The 15,498-nt window shown below is 41.4% G+C and overlaps 1 protein-coding gene across 2 annotated transcripts in view; it reads left to right on the top strand.

Annotated features, from left to right (window-relative positions):
* Positions 1–15,498, top strand: part of LTBP2 (latent transforming growth factor beta binding protein 2) — a 176,327-nt gene that overhangs the window by 117,584 nt on the left and 43,245 nt on the right. For both annotated transcript variants that reach the window (XM_067462891.1, XM_060758570.2), the window contains exons 10-14: positions 6,005–6,127; positions 8,480–8,644; positions 11,051–11,281; positions 12,215–12,234; positions 14,029–14,068. In XM_067462891.1, the coding sequence (XP_067318992.1) occupies positions 6,005–6,127; positions 8,480–8,644; positions 11,051–11,281; positions 12,215–12,234; positions 14,029–14,068 (579 nt within the window). The remainder of the gene's footprint in view (positions 1–6,004; positions 6,128–8,479; positions 8,645–11,050; positions 11,282–12,214; positions 12,235–14,028; positions 14,069–15,498) is intronic.

Raw genomic sequence — 15,498 nt, 5'->3', positions numbered from 1 at the left:
GTATGGCTTGTCCAGAACGTGAATCTGAAGGCCTTTCGTAGATGTTCAAAGCCATTTGGCTGAGAGAAGACTGGAATGAGACCACACAGGATGTCTCAGATCCTCCCAGGCAGGGTGGGGGGAATAAGAGTGAAGAGGGTGGTTAAACTGATTTTTCAAGGTCTTTAGCTCTACTTCTATTGCCAAGCTGAGCAAGAGCCAATAAATGAATGGTTAACCAAGTATTTTTCTTTGCTAACAGAAACAGAGGAAGTTGTCCATCCACCTTGAATATTGGCTACAGACTGACTAGGAGTGGCTCTCTTATGATAATGGTCTTTCCTAGCCCAGTTTGCAGTGCCAAGGATTGAGGATAGAGCTGCTGACATGGAAAACGTGTGCTGTACCACTTAGCCCTGATCCCATCCCTCTGTACTGAGAGGGGAATACCGGGCCTCTTCTTTCTGGTATTAAATTCAAACTATAAGAGCTCTTATTGCACAATTTTTGTTAGCTATCATTATTCCAAATAATGAAGTAGAAAACAAGATGACCTTTTACAGGGAAAATCTGAGGTAATAATATGGAATCTGCAATAAGAAGAATGGAGTGATAGCTATTTTACAATCCACAGAACAATATTATAGAGTACTGCAAATGCAATTTCACCCACTTTGGATTGTAAAACATTCAATGTCAAAAAGTGACCATTAAAAAGAGCTGAGTATATTAAGCAATGAGGACTTAAATAGCATAGAAAGCATACCTATCTATTCACCAAAATTTACAAATACTGATCTGCTATTATAACCATGATAGCCAACAAGGTTTAGTCGTATATGCTTTGGACTACAGCTCTGGAGAGCAATGTTTGAATCCCTACTCAAACATAGAAATCCATTGGGTTTTATTTATTTATCGTGTCAGAAGCAAGTTGAGGGTACAGTTAAACATGTATTTAAAAACATAAACAAAGTTTTAAAACTTGGCATTATGCTAAATGTCCTTTGACCAGAAGCTGGCCACTTGGAATGCCTCTGGTGTCGCTGTGAGAAGGTCCTCCATTGCATATGTGGCAGGCCTCCAGTTGCATTGTAGTAGGTGGTCTGTGGTTTGCTCTTCTCTGCACTTGCATGTTGTGGACTCCACTTTATAGCCCCATTTCCTAAGGTTAGTTCTGCATCTCATGGTGCCAGAGCACAGCCTGTTCAGCACCATCCATGTTGCCCGATTTGTGTGACCAGGAGAGAGTTTCTCTGCTACTGATTAAGGTGCTGGGATTTAACCTGTCACTTTTGGATTGTCATTTGCCGAGGTGTGCCGAGGTGTGTCTCTTGATCTTAGGAAGCTGTTTCTTGATTTAAGCCATTGGCATGCTGGCTGGTATTTGAACAGAGGATGGACCGGAGATGTCACTGCCTTGGTCATTTCACTATTGGCTACTACTTCCTAACAGATGTCAGGTGATGCAATACCAGCTAAACAGTATAATTTCTTCAGTGGTGTGGTGCATAGACAACCTGTGATAATGCGGTATGTCTCATTAGAGCCACATCCACTGTTTTAATATGATGCAATGTATTCCATACCGGGCATGCGTATTCAGTAACAGAGTAACATTGGGTGACCTTGGGCAAGTCATACTTTCTCAGACTCAGAGGAAGGTAAAAGCAAACTCTCTGAACAAATTTGTGAGAAGAAAATCTTAGGATTACTATAAGTCAGAAACAACTAGAAGGTAATGACATTAGAACCCTATTTATCTTGTGTTTTTCATCTTGATGTCCCATAACAATTATGGACCCAATAACAACGATCTTTTTGATTGTCCTGTCCTGTGTATCTGGCTGTATCATGGAAGCTACTCTTCCCAATTTGTTTTGAAAACTGCATTTCTTGAAAAGCTGCCATAAATATAAGGGGGCTCTTCTTTCTTTTTCTTTGGCATGCTGAAAGCATTATGCATGACACATACTGGACTTTGGGTAAAATTTTACACCCTTTCTATTGGCGACTTCATTGATTGGTGGAACCAGAATAAACATTAACCTCTTCCCTCCTGCTGTGTCATTGATCATAGTATTTCACAGGCATCTGTCCCTATTGCTAGCTTTACAATCATTAACAAACACAACCCCACTCTTTCCAGTCTCGGGGGGGGGGGGGTGTCAGGGGCCACTGGGATCATTGTCTTCATTGTACAGATGGAATGGCAAGTGGAAGGAGCTCACTATCGGTCATGTGGTGTGTTAGTGGAGAGCAATTTAACATCTTCTTTCTCTTGACAGATCATTGCAATCTGGTCCTCCTCCACAATCAGTCATGCAGATTGCTCCTATAATTTTAGAAACTTTTGTAATTCATGTTATAGATCATGTGCAGACAGTGCCCCCATCTGCCCATGTAAAGAAATGATCATGCACAACCACTTGCAACCTAGAGCATTTCCCCAAATGTCATAAAGTCATAGAGTTGGGTGGGGCCATGCAAGCTACTGCGTCCAACTACCAAGCTTCTTTCTGAAGACTTATAATCATGGAATCAGAAAGTTAGAAGAGACCACAAGGGCCATCCCTTGTAGGAAAATACAACCAGAGCACTCCTAACAAATGGACATCTAGATAAGAAGACAGCTTGAACCTTGTAGGAAAATATCCTTAAAGGTTCAGGAGACACATGGCTTTGATCTGACATATGGTATGAGTGGAGGATCTGGAGCCCTCCCAGTATTGCTGAGCATCCCTCACTATTGAAGATATGGCAAGGACTCATGGAAACTGGAGGCCCACAGGTATCCCATCCTGGACATGTGGATTAAAAGTGCAGGTTGAGTATCTCTTGTCTGAAATGCCTGGAATCAAAAGTGTTTTTGATTTTGAACTTTTTCAGATTTTGATATACTTGTATTTGTGTATATGCACATAATGAAATATCTTGGAGATAGGAAGCAGGTCTAAGCATGAAATTAATTTATGTTTCATATATACATAGCCTGACTGGAAGGTTGGCGGTTTGAATCCATGGGATGGGGGTGAGCTCCCCTTGTTAGCCCCAGCTTCTGCCAACCTAGCAATCCAAAAACATTCAAATGTCAGTAGATCCATAGGTAACGCTTTGGTGGGAAGATAATGGTGTTCCATGCAGTCATGCTGGCCACATGACCTAGGAGGCATCTACGGGCAACGCCGGCTCTTCAGCTTCGAAATGGAGATGAGCACCACCCCCAGAGTCCAAATCAACTAGACTTAATGCTAAGGAGAAACCTTTAGCTTTTTTATATACGTAGCTTAGAGGTAATTTTATAAAGTATTTTAAACATTTTTGTACATGAAACAAAGTTTCATCATAAAGCAAATATGCATTGTAGTAGGTGGTCTGTGCCCACCTACTACAATGCATGTTGACTGTTCTGGAGTGTTTAGGATTTCTGAATTCCAGATCAGATATTCACCTGTAGTTATCAAGTAGGTCTAAGATGGAAATCCATGCTACATCTTGGACAATGGAAGATTTTGGAGGGAAATGTAGAAATAATGGTAGACATGCTCTGTTGTGCAGCACATGCAATGCCAATTGATTTCTTTTTAATGACAGTTATATCCTCCAATAAACTTCATGCCTTTTAAATTAAAGTTATACCTTCCAATAGACTTAATGCCTTGTACATGGGTAACTTCCTTCCTACTTTGCCCTCAGGATAATCCTGCGAGGTATGCCAAGTTAAGGGGTAAGTACTGCTTGAGATTTGGTGTCCACCTCCACTCTGCCTCACAATCAGATTATTAGATGTTCCAAATCTCTTTTGCCTTTGAATGCTTGCTACAGTGCGGCATTAAGAGGGCCAGACTACAAGAAACAGTGACATGCTCTGCTTATAATTAATTTCCCCCCTAACACTAGCATAAATCCTATTGGTAGTCCCACCTGCAGCAGACCCAGTGAATCAACTGTTGAATGGTAAGTCAACACTTGCTCAAAGCCCATTGATTCTAAGTGTTTGCTCTTGTTGGGACTAGCAAATGAATGTACATTTAATTCTAAGCAGATTCATATTACACAAAATCCTATGGAACATGTTGGCCAGGATGTGTGGCTAAGAGTCAAACTGGCCAAGGCTCTAATATGGAGCACTTTAATTTCTTTATTTTTTTGGAGCGCATCTAAAGTCTTCTGGCACACGATTACATCCACCTGGCACTCCATTAAAAAAACCAGATTCTTTCCTTTATCCCTTCTTAATCCTTAGTTGAAGCCGTTCAGGTTCTATGGAACAGCAAAGGCAGAATGAGTTCGCTGCTGAAATCTAAAAGGTGTTACAAAGAAGGAAAGCATACACTTTCCATGACCCTCTGAGAAGCATTATCCCCTTGTAGTGGACAGGATTTTAGATTAGGACCCAGGTTCAAATATCCACTCAGCCAAGTTGTTGAATGGAGGACTTGGGCTACTTGCCATTTCCCAAAGTAACGTCCCTCAAAGCTTGTTGCCGGGGTACAATGGAAAGGTGAAGACACATGCTTGCTGCCTTGAGCTACTTGGAGAAAAAGGGCAATATAAGTGTATAAGATACCTTTTAGAGTCTTCACTATGCCTGTCACTGTGATAGGCAATCCAGTGCCCTTCAGATATTCTTGAATATAACTCCCAAGCATTTGCTGTGCTTATTAGGAAGTGGATTCTGAAACTTCTATACTACTACTACTACTACTAATAATAATAATAACACTTCATTTATATTCTACCCTATCTCCCCAAGGGACTCAGAGCAGATTACAGTATATACAAACACAAACACAGGCAGGCATTCAATGCCTTGATACAATTAATAGAAATTCATGGAGATTCACAGACAAAAACAAAGGCAAAGGCTTCTCCTTCCATCGCCAGTTTCTGTAAGCGGTGCTCAACATCCGGCTCTGGGGGAGGTGTTCAACTCCATTTCCAAGCTGAGGAGCCTGCGTTGTCCTTAGATATCTTCTGGTCACATGGCCAGCATGACTGCTTAAAGCACCTATTTGCCTTCCTACTGAGGTGGTATCTATTGATCTACTCACATTTTCATGTTTTCGAACTGCTAGGTTGGCAGAAGCTGGGACCAACAGCAGGAGCTCACCCTGTCCCGCGGTTTCGAACTGCCAACCTTCAGGTCAACAGTTTAACCCATTGCACCATCACTGCCTCAGGTTGCCTACACTATCATATGAAGTGTTCTTAGAAAAAAAGTAAAGAGTAAAACATGCCCTCAAAATGTTCTACTTTGCAAGGATAATTCTGATTAATATTCTGTCATCCAGGTTTTCGGATGCTTGAAAAATGTTCCAGTTCCTCAGTCCCCTTTTCACTTTCCCCATTTGTTTTCAGCTTAGTTTAGTTGCTGGAAAATGAGTTCAAACTGCAAAAGTAGTTTACACTCAGTGAAAGAAGAGGAGTAGGTGGAATCGCATCCTTTCCTTTAGACACAGGCAAAAGCAAACTGCTGCAGCCAACCCTAACTTAAGTTGATTATTATTAAAGCATCCTTGTTGCCATTCTGACCATATGCACATGTTAATCATATATGTATGTCCCAGTTGGTGAAATACTGGAGAGTATTCATAAAATAATATGATATCTGTAATGAAGGCTTATCCTTTAAAACATGAAGAAGGAGCACAGGATATAAGGGATGTGGGGAAAGGAACAGATGTACATAGTTGGAATAGTAAACCCGCTTTGGATGCACAATCATCTCCATGAGGGCAAGAGGTATAGTCTTTCAAAGTTATTTAAGAGCAGGACTTTCAACATTATTTAAATACTTTTGCAAGTTATTTTGTAAAAAGCACAAAACTACCACACCTTTTGCTAGCTAATGATTTCTCCTTCAGTCAGTGAACACTTTCAACCCACACTCTCTTGCTTGCGGATCCCATCATATCATTAAGGTGGTCTTTCTTTACCCTATCACATCTGGTTTATTTGCCTTTCCCAGTGCTACTTCTCTTTGGGGATACAGTGGTTCATATAGTTTTTGTTGACCTTCTAGATATCAACGAATGTCTTATCCTTGGTGTATGCAAAGATGCAGAGTGTGTGAATACCCGTGGCAGCTTCCTTTGCACTTGTAAGGCAGGAACCATGCTGGATCCATCCCGCAGTCACTGTATTTGTAAGTATCAATAAAAAAACAATAACTGTTTCCTTTCCTTTTGCATAGTTTTCTGTAATTATTGTGCTATGGTTTGGTCATAAGGAGTGGGCATTAGCCAGAAGGATCAAGCCAGGACACTTTTTTCATTAATTAGACTAATGACGTCATCACAAAGGGCACTTTTCGGTGGCATGCTCCGACTCCGCCCTGCTTCACACATGAAGCCTGCTGGCTCCCATCAAACAATGCTGGCAGGGCTCAGTGGGTCAAGTAGGGTGGAGCCGGTGTACGTACTGAAAAATGCCCTATGTGATTACGTTGTTAGTCTAATGAATGAAAATAGTGTCCTGGTGCTTCCCATGTTGCCATAAAATCAATGGGGGGGGGGGGGGGGGAGAGCCCCACGCTTCATGCTTTTCTCTGATGGGATCGCCCTCAGCTGGGTGATGTAGGGCATGGTGCACCGGGTTCCCCATTCCTCCCAATGATGCACAACGTTCTGTGTGACAAGGTCGTCATTTTGGAGATGATGAAAGAAAAGAAGCATATTTTCCTTTTAGTGTATGCCCACATCTTCAGCAGAAACCAGGAAAGACTTACCACACTTTCCTCTTTGTTCAAAAGTTTCCCCCTTTGAAAATAAATTCTGATTACTAACTTGGAACAGTTTGTTCTGGTCGCTGTGCTTTTGTTCTGATCAGTTTTGCCTTCAATCTTTCTATTTATAATTGTCTATTATATTTATACTACATCTGTGAATCTTGCAGTTCATTTACACCAGTGTTTCTCAACCTTCTTAATGCCGCGACCCCTTAATACAGTTCCTCAGGTTGCGGTGAACCCCAACCATAAAATTATTTTCGTTGCTGCTTCGTAACTGTAATTTTTTTTTCTGTTATGAATCCTAATGTAAATATCTGATATGCAGGATGTATTTTCATTCACTGGACCAAATTTGGCACAAATATTCGATATGCCCAAATCTGAATACTGGTAGGGTTGGGGGGGAGGGGATTGATTTTGTCATTTGGGCATTGTAGTTGCTGGGATTTATTGTTACTCTACAACAGGGGTCAGGAACCTTCGGCCCTCCAGGTGTGGTGGACTTCAACTCCCACAATTCCTTGAGGCTCGGCATTCGCCCCAAAGGCTTACCTTGGCCTCAAGGAATTGTGGGAGTTGAAGTCCACCACACCTAGAGGGCCAAAGGTTCCCCATGCCTGCTCTACAATCAAAAAGCATTCTGAACTCCACCAACAATGGAATTGAACTGAACTTGGCACACAGAATTCTCATGACCAACAGAATATACTGGAAGGGTTTGGTGGGCATTGACCTTGAGTTTTGGAGTTGTAGTTCACCTACATCCAGAGAGCACTGTGGACTCAAACAATGATGGATCTGGACCAAACTTGGCACAAATACTCAAAATGCCCAAATGTGAACACGGATGGAGTTTGAGGAAAATAGACCTTGACATTTGGGAGTTGTAGGTGCTGGGATGTACAGTTCACCTACAATCAAAGAGCATTCTGAACCCCACCAACGATGGAATTGGGCCAAACTTCCCACACAGAACCCCCATGACCAAAAGAAAATGCTGTGTTTTCTGATAGTCTTTGGTGACCCCTCTGACTCCTCCTCATGACCCAGGTGTCCCGACCCTCAGGTTGAGAAATGCTGATTTACACGTTAAGATAGTATATCTATCTGTTTGCTTTGGCAAATTCTGATACAAGATTAATGTATTAACTAGCCTCTTTGCCAGAAATCTTGAAGTGTCAAGATTAAAATCTTAGAATGGAATGTTTTAAACAAGTGTTATTCTTAAAACACAATGCTTTTTTATTGAATAAATGCCAGTTTTTGTGTGCCTTCAGCTTCATTATTGGTGAAGTATTCAGGATAAGCAGTTAGGAACTTAGAAGAGGGTAATAGCATAGTCCTGTGTGCATTTATTCATAATTAAATGCCACTGCATTTACTGGTGTTTGAGGATGCATAGGACATACCCAATAGCACATGAGAGTAAGTTTAGTAGGACTTTGTTGTCATTGGTTGCCATTAGGGCACCTTTGACCTTTGGTGACTCTGTGAATGAGAAAACTCCAAGACACCCTGCTATCAAGATCCCTGCTCAGATCTTGCAAAGTCAGGGCCATGGCTTTTTTTAATTATGTTCATCTACCTGTATTGTGGTCTTTCTCTTTTTTTTACTGCCTTCTGCTTTAGCAGGCACCATTGTCTTTTCATCTGAGTAAAGGCTCATAGGATTCAAAAGGCTCATAGGATTCAAGTCTTCTCTGCTTTTTTCTAACTTCAAACATTGATGGGTCTGTGCAAAGGTTTAATCCTGTTCTTATGTTTCAGCGGATAAAGCGGTTTCCACAGAACAGGGACTGTGCTTTCGCTCGGCAATAGGAGGCGTGTGTGCCTTGCCGCTCAATCATCGCATCACTAAACAGATTTGCTGCTGCAGTCGTGTTGGCAAGGGTTGGGGGGCAAATTGTGAAAAGTGTCCATTGCCAGCCTCTGGTAAGAATATGGCTTGGTCTTCGGGGCTTTTCCCCCCATTTTGTCTGACCAGTTTATTTTTGTGGTTGCTTTAATTCAGTTTGTCCTTTGTCAGACAAACATTTCACATTCTTTGCAGAAATTGGGCTTCCAAAGTTCGGTAATGTTAACTTTAGGGAGTTTGGAAAAGTTGGCTTGTAAGGTTTAAAAACTCCCATCCCATTCCTGACTTCTACTGGAATGACCAATGATCATGCTGGTTATATGAATCTAGGAGTGTAGCATAAAAAAGTAAATTTGCCAAATTCTGGTCCATGTTTCTGATCACACTCAGAAGATTGCTAGGCCAGTGGTGTTTCTACCCTCATTATTTATTTCGTGTCCAAAGCATTGCATAAATAAATAAGTACAAAATTGATAAAATAGAGGGAGTACAAGTGACCGCAGTATCTGCAGCTTTAAACAGTCCTTCTTCTGTGCATGAGGCAGGGCATTGTGGGCAAGCATATAGATGCTGGGTTGTTTATTCTGCTCCACAGACACAGAAGGTGGAGGATTCCTCTAGTGCCACTTTGCCAGATTGTTTTTGATCTGCCAACTCCACTTCTGAGTCTGTTCAGGGACTTCCAAGTTGTCCATTCTTGGTTTGCTCCTGGAGGAAGACTCTCATGGGCATTTCCTGATTTTGCTGCCCATAGGGATACTCTTACTGTTGCTGGAGGAACATTAAAAGGGGTGGTGGTTCTCATGAAACTTTTCCTTGGGAGTCAGCTGCATTTAGATCACTACTGACCAAAGGGTCATGAGTTCGAAGCCAGCCCGGGTCGGAGTGAGCTTCCGATCAAATTGTTGTTGACCTTTGCAGCCCAAAAGGCAGTTGCATCTGTCAAGTAGGAAATTAAAGTACCACTTATGTGGGGAGGCTAATTTAACTAATTTCTGAGCAAGCATGCAAAAAACGAGGAAGTACTTAATCAGTGTTACAAATGGACAGTGAAATGACAGCTCCCCTGATGGCCAGAATACCCTCATGAAGGCCGGAATACCCACACTTGATCTTAGCCAAAAGGCCAAGAAGCAAATAAATAAATAAATAAATGAGGCAGGCATACTCAGAGTAATACAAGACCAGGGCTGATGTTCTTATTAATTTTAGGTCTGCAGCTGGAAGCTTTGGAACTCTAGGTCCCTCTGAGAAGAAAAGAGAGTGATGAATTCTCAGCCTATAGAGCAGTGGTTCCCAACCTTCTAGCCTCCAGGTGTTTTGGGCTTCAGCACCCACAGTTCCTAACAGCTGGTAAACTAGCTGGGATCTCTGGGAGTTGCAGTACAAAACACCAAAAGGCCAAAGGTTGGGAAGCACTGCTACAGAGAGAAACTTCATCCAGTATTGCCCCAGGGGGAGATTTTTCTTTTATCTGTGGTCCTGTGCAGTTACTAAGAGGTGTTCATTGTTTCTGTGATATCAGGAAATAAAGAGGAAAACAGTAGTGAACCATTTATCATTTCACTTTAAGGATGGAGAAACATGCTCAAAGGGCCTGTGCATTTACTGTTTGGTTGCAGGGTCAGCTCAAAACTGTGCATTGCCTAAAGAAGGAGCCAAATGACAGTAGCTGCTTTCCTCCCAAGACAATGCTGACACTTTTCTAAACCTTCCCTGTTGTATTGTGACGCTAATGTTCTCTGTCTGTGCCCATACGTGAAGCAAGTCACTTTGCTATGCTGTACTCCAAGATCAGCCTTGTATTACAAAAGTTTTGATGGTGGCCTTTTCAGTCATCCTTGAGATGTTTACACCATCTAAAGAATGAAAGGTTGCTTGGGCTTGTAGAACTATGACTGTTTGTTTGGTTTAACAGCCAGGAGATTCCTTTGTTTTATTACCCACCTGTTTGTTTTTGAGACTGAGATAAATAGCTATAGAAAGAATGAGTATTCCTGTGTGGTTATATTGAAACAAAGTGCAGGTACAGTTTCCAGTATCAATTAACAGTGGGTTGTATTTTCTAACAACACACCCATTCCTGCAAACATCTTTATTTCCCTTTTTTGGCAACTTCGAATCTTCAGTTCTGGCTCCAGGTAAATATAGTCTAAACACGTTCTGCCCTGGTTAGAAAACTGTGATGTATACTTAAGTAGACGAAAGGAGAAGAAGCATGCCCCAACGTATCTTACCTGTGTCACAGAAAAATAAAAATCCTTCTTGCAACATATTTTGTCCAAAGTTTGTAATTACTGCGTTTTGGACCACAACTCTCAGAATCTCCCAATTGGGAGATTTAGGGAGCTATAGTATTTTTCAAAAAGGGTAAAGTTGATGGTCTGTAGGTGAAAAGATCGTAGTTTCTCTCATCTGTTTCTTTTCCTTGCCTCTGTTTCTCTTCACTTTCAATTGGGTATCTTCCACTGCCTTCCTTGCAGATGCCTTCAAAGAGATTTGCCCTGCTGGCCATGGCTACACTTATTCCAGTTCTGACATACGGATGTCCATGAGAAAGGCAGAAGCAGATGAGCTTCCACACAGGTCAGAGGAGCAGAGGGAAATCACTGACAAGGTTCCTGACTGGACAACAAGGCAGCAACAGCTGCAAGAAGTCTTAAGTGGTGGCATCACTGATACATTCCCTAAGATTGACATTTCTGCAGTAAAAGGTGAGGTATTGTTGGTGTAGATCCAACTGGTTTGGTCAAATTCAAGGGTCTGAAAACCTTGTAACTCCCAGAATCACCTAGTCAGCAGAGCAATAGTCATACTGTCTGTGAAATTATGGAAAGTCCTGTTTAAAAAGTAACTTTTCAAATCTTTGGTGAACCCAAAGCACTTCATAGGCTCAGGGGCTGAATTCTCTCAAAACCTTTTGGTCCTGGATTACAAAATAATGTGAAGACTACTTTATGTTCAACTTTTTCACTCAGGCCCTTGCATTGGTGAAGGCATTGGACTCTCAACTTTATTTTCATTACTTCTAAAATGTCCAGCAAGAGCAGACAATTTCCAGGGATTATCCTTCCCTATGCCTACTGAGGGCTGAATGACTCTCGCTTGTAGGATTGCCAAACTGAAAAATAGAGAAAATGCTTGTACTGTTAACACAGCTCAACAACAAAAAAAAAAAGGTTTTTCTTGGTGTCTTAGGCCCCTTGTACACTGCCATATAATCCAGATTATCCAATCATATAATCCACATTATCTGCTTTGAATCAGATTATATGAGTCTGCACTGCCATATAATCCAGTTCAAAGCAAATAAGCTGGATTTTATGTGGTGTAGACGAGACCTTAGTTTTTAGGCCTATTCCTACAGTTATTTGGGGCATTGGGGAGGTGCTTATTGTATTGATGCCAAGGAAATAGAGCGTCCTCTCCCATCTTGGTGTGGGAGGGTATAGTAGGGCTATAGTGGGAGTTATAGTTCAACACAGGTGGAGAGCACCAGGTTGGGAAGCTTCTTGCAATTCAAATAGGATGGATTCTAAGTTTATGAGTGACACTCCAAATAAATTACCCAAGTGGTCATGCATTTACAAAAGTACTTTTTATGTTTAAAATACCTGTTTCTAAAATTGTCATCTGTCATTTTACAGGGGACTCTGAAGAAGATCAGGTGAGTAAAATATCTGTTGCTGGCAGTTTTACATCTGGGGTAAGAATGCATTCAGCCTTTTATACACATGAAGAAATAATTGAGGAATATTGTTTGAATACAAAGAGATATAGAAAATAATTGTGTAAATTAAAATTAGTTTAACAAAAATCGCTTCAGCTTAATAAATAAATTAATTAATTACTATATTTATATCCCGCCTTTCACTACGGATGATTGAGGGTTTAATTAGAATGGTTGGAGGGTATGCTATGAAGGATCTTGGAAGACCAGAGAAACTCACATTCTTTGTTTTCCTTATCAACACCAAAGGATTCCTCTTAGAAACAGGACAGCAGAAAAAATAACACCACAGAGAATATGTAGGGAAGATGTCAGCATCTTTTCCCCCTCCTAACCCATTTTGGATTGATTTATTTTTGTCAGGGAGAATAGATCTTTAGTATTAAAGAACACAGTAATGCAAAGATACAGGATGGGTGATACCTGGTTTGACAACAGTCCATGTGAGAAAGATCTTGGAGTCTTTGTGGACAAGTTGAACATGAAACAACAGTGTGATGCAGCAGCTTAAAAAGCCAATGGGATTTAAGCTGCATCAAAAGGAGTATAGTGTCTGGATCTGATTTGATTAGACCTCACCTGGAATACTGTGTCCAATTCTGGGCACCACAGTTCAAAAGAGATATTGATAAGCTGGAAGGTCTCCAGAGGAGGGCAACTAAAATGATCAAAGATCTGGAGACCATGCCCTATGAGGAGGTCTTAAAGAACTGGGAGTGTTTAGCCTGCAGAATAGAAGGTTGAGAGGAGACATGATAGCCATGTATAAATATGTGAATGGGTGTCATACTTGAGCAGAGTTGTTTGTGGGAGCTAAGGTCCAAAACACCTGGAGGGCCAAAGTTTGCTCATGCCTGATCTAGTAGGTGAAAAGATCAGTATTCACAAGATTTTGAGGAAAGTTGCACATTTAATCCAGAATCCAGATGGTGACTTTTGCTCTGATAAGGCCTAAATACTCTAAAGGCATCAGATTGGCTCTTATTTTGGAAGATAAGCAGGGACATCCCTGGTTTATACTTGAATAGGAGACTGCCAGATACTTTCAGCTGTATTTCAGAAGAAGGAACTGGCAAAAGCACATCTGAGTATTCTTTGCTTAAGAAAACTCTATAAAATCCAGAGGACCACCAAAAGTCAACAAGCACGTTGGAGGTGTGTGTACTGGTGTCTGATATACTAGTGTAAGGCACTTGTGGAGTGGTGTGTAATGATGGTGGGAGGAAGATAGCAGAGAAGGCTGCCTACATCACCAGAGAGAGCTGTCCACCTTGTGTCAGGAGTTTTTACTCCTCTCCTAATAGAAATGGCTTTTTCTACTACTCTTTACCTCTTTGATTCTTTGTAATTGGACTGCTATCTATTCTGCCACTTGTGCAGTGGTCCTTTGCTACCACTCACTTTAGTCCTCATCACATTGTAAAGTTACCATTCCATACTACCTATTGATACAATATGCCAGTGCTGAATGCAGCCAGATCTGATGGTAGGTGGAATCAAAACACAAAGTGAATTGAATATGTTGGATTGTATAGTTCTCCTTTTTCCCTACAACTGTCCAACCACATATGAGATTATGACACATAAAATGGGTTGTTCCACATCTTAAGAAATACTTAACAAGAAATTGCTGAAGAAGAAAATTCTTGAATTTAAGATTTTTCCCTAGCTATATCAAACCTGCCTGGTTTATAGACAGCCAGTAATTGTATCTATATGTCTTCATTATAGGATACCGATGATGCTATTCAAGAATCAGACATTACCCCAGGTAAATTGCAAAGTATTTTTTATTTGTCGTGTCAAAAGAGAATTGAGAATACAGTTATAATGCTTTAAAAAACCCACGAATGGTTAAAAACTTGGCATTATACTAAATTTCCTTTCACCAGAAGGTGGCCACCTGGAGTGCCTCTGGTGTCGCTGTAAGAAGGTCCTCTATTGTGCAAGTGGCAGGGCTCTGACTACATTGCAGTAGGTGGTCTGTGGTTTGCTCTTCTCCACACTCGCATATCGTGAACTCCACCTTGTAGCCCCATTTCTTAAGATTGGCGCTGCATCTTGTGGTCCCAGAGCACAGTCTGTTCAGTGCCTTCCAAGTTGCCCAGCCTTCTGTGTGCCCAGAAAGGAGTTTCTCATCCAGTCTCAGCCACTGATTGAGGTTCCGGGTTTTAGCCTGCCACTTTTGGACTCGCTTGCTGAGGTGTTCCTGCAAGTATATCTGTAGATCTTAAAAAGCTGTTTCTTGATATAAGACATTGGCATGCTGGCTGGTGTCTGAACCGAAGATGGGCCAGAGATGTCAATACTGGCTACTACCTCCCTTTGGATGTCACATCCTGTAATACTGGCTAAACATTGTAATTTTTCCAGTGATGTAGGGCGTAGACATCCTGTGACAATGCAGCATGTCTCATTAAGAGCCACATCCACTGTTTTTGCATGGTGATATGTATTCCACACTGAGCATGCATATTCAGCAGCAGAATAGCAAAGTGCAAGGGCAGATGTCTTCACTGTGTCTGGTAGTGATCCCCAGGTTATGCCAGTCAGCTTTTGTATGATAATATTTCTAGCACCCACTTTTTGCTTGATATTCAAGCAGTGCTTCTTGTAAGTCTGAGCATGGTCCAGAGTAACTCCCAGGTATTTAGGTGTGCTACAATGCTCCAGTGGGATTCCTTCCCAGGTAATCCTAAGAACACGAGATTCTTGTCTGTTATTAAGGTGAAAAGCACACGTCTGTGTTTTAGATGTATTAGGAATCAGCTGGTTTCCCTGTAATAGGCAGTAAGAGCACCTAAAGCTTCAGAAAGCTTTTGTTCAACTGTTTCGAAGTTCCCTGCTTGAGCGGTGATGGCATGATCATCAGCATAGATGAAGCTCTCTGTCAATAGTTTGCTGAAAGTGAAGGAGGTAAAGGGGAATGGTGCCTATCCCAATGCTGGGGGGAAAGTCCCCCCTTCACACCAAGAGGATCTTCTAACAGTCTATCGCTTACTGCATGGTGTTTGCTAGGTAGCCCAGCAGGGCAACAACAGAATTTACTCTGTTGTACCGCCAGGAAGATAGACTGTAAATTAATGCATTTCATACATTCCATGTGATCTTTCTTTCAGTTATTCTTAATTACAGTAGTTTGTATTCTTGTTCACTCAGAAATATGTTTAATTGCTCCCAAGTAAGCATGCACTGGAGTGT

The sequence above is a fragment of the Anolis sagrei genome, chromosome 1 (genome assembly GCF_037176765.1).
Source record: "Anolis sagrei isolate rAnoSag1 chromosome 1, rAnoSag1.mat, whole genome shotgun sequence".
Lineage (NCBI taxonomy): Eukaryota > Metazoa > Chordata > Lepidosauria > Squamata > Dactyloidae > Anolis > Anolis sagrei.
Note: the sequence above shows the minus strand (reverse complement) of the source record. Positions and strands in the feature narration are given on the sequence as shown.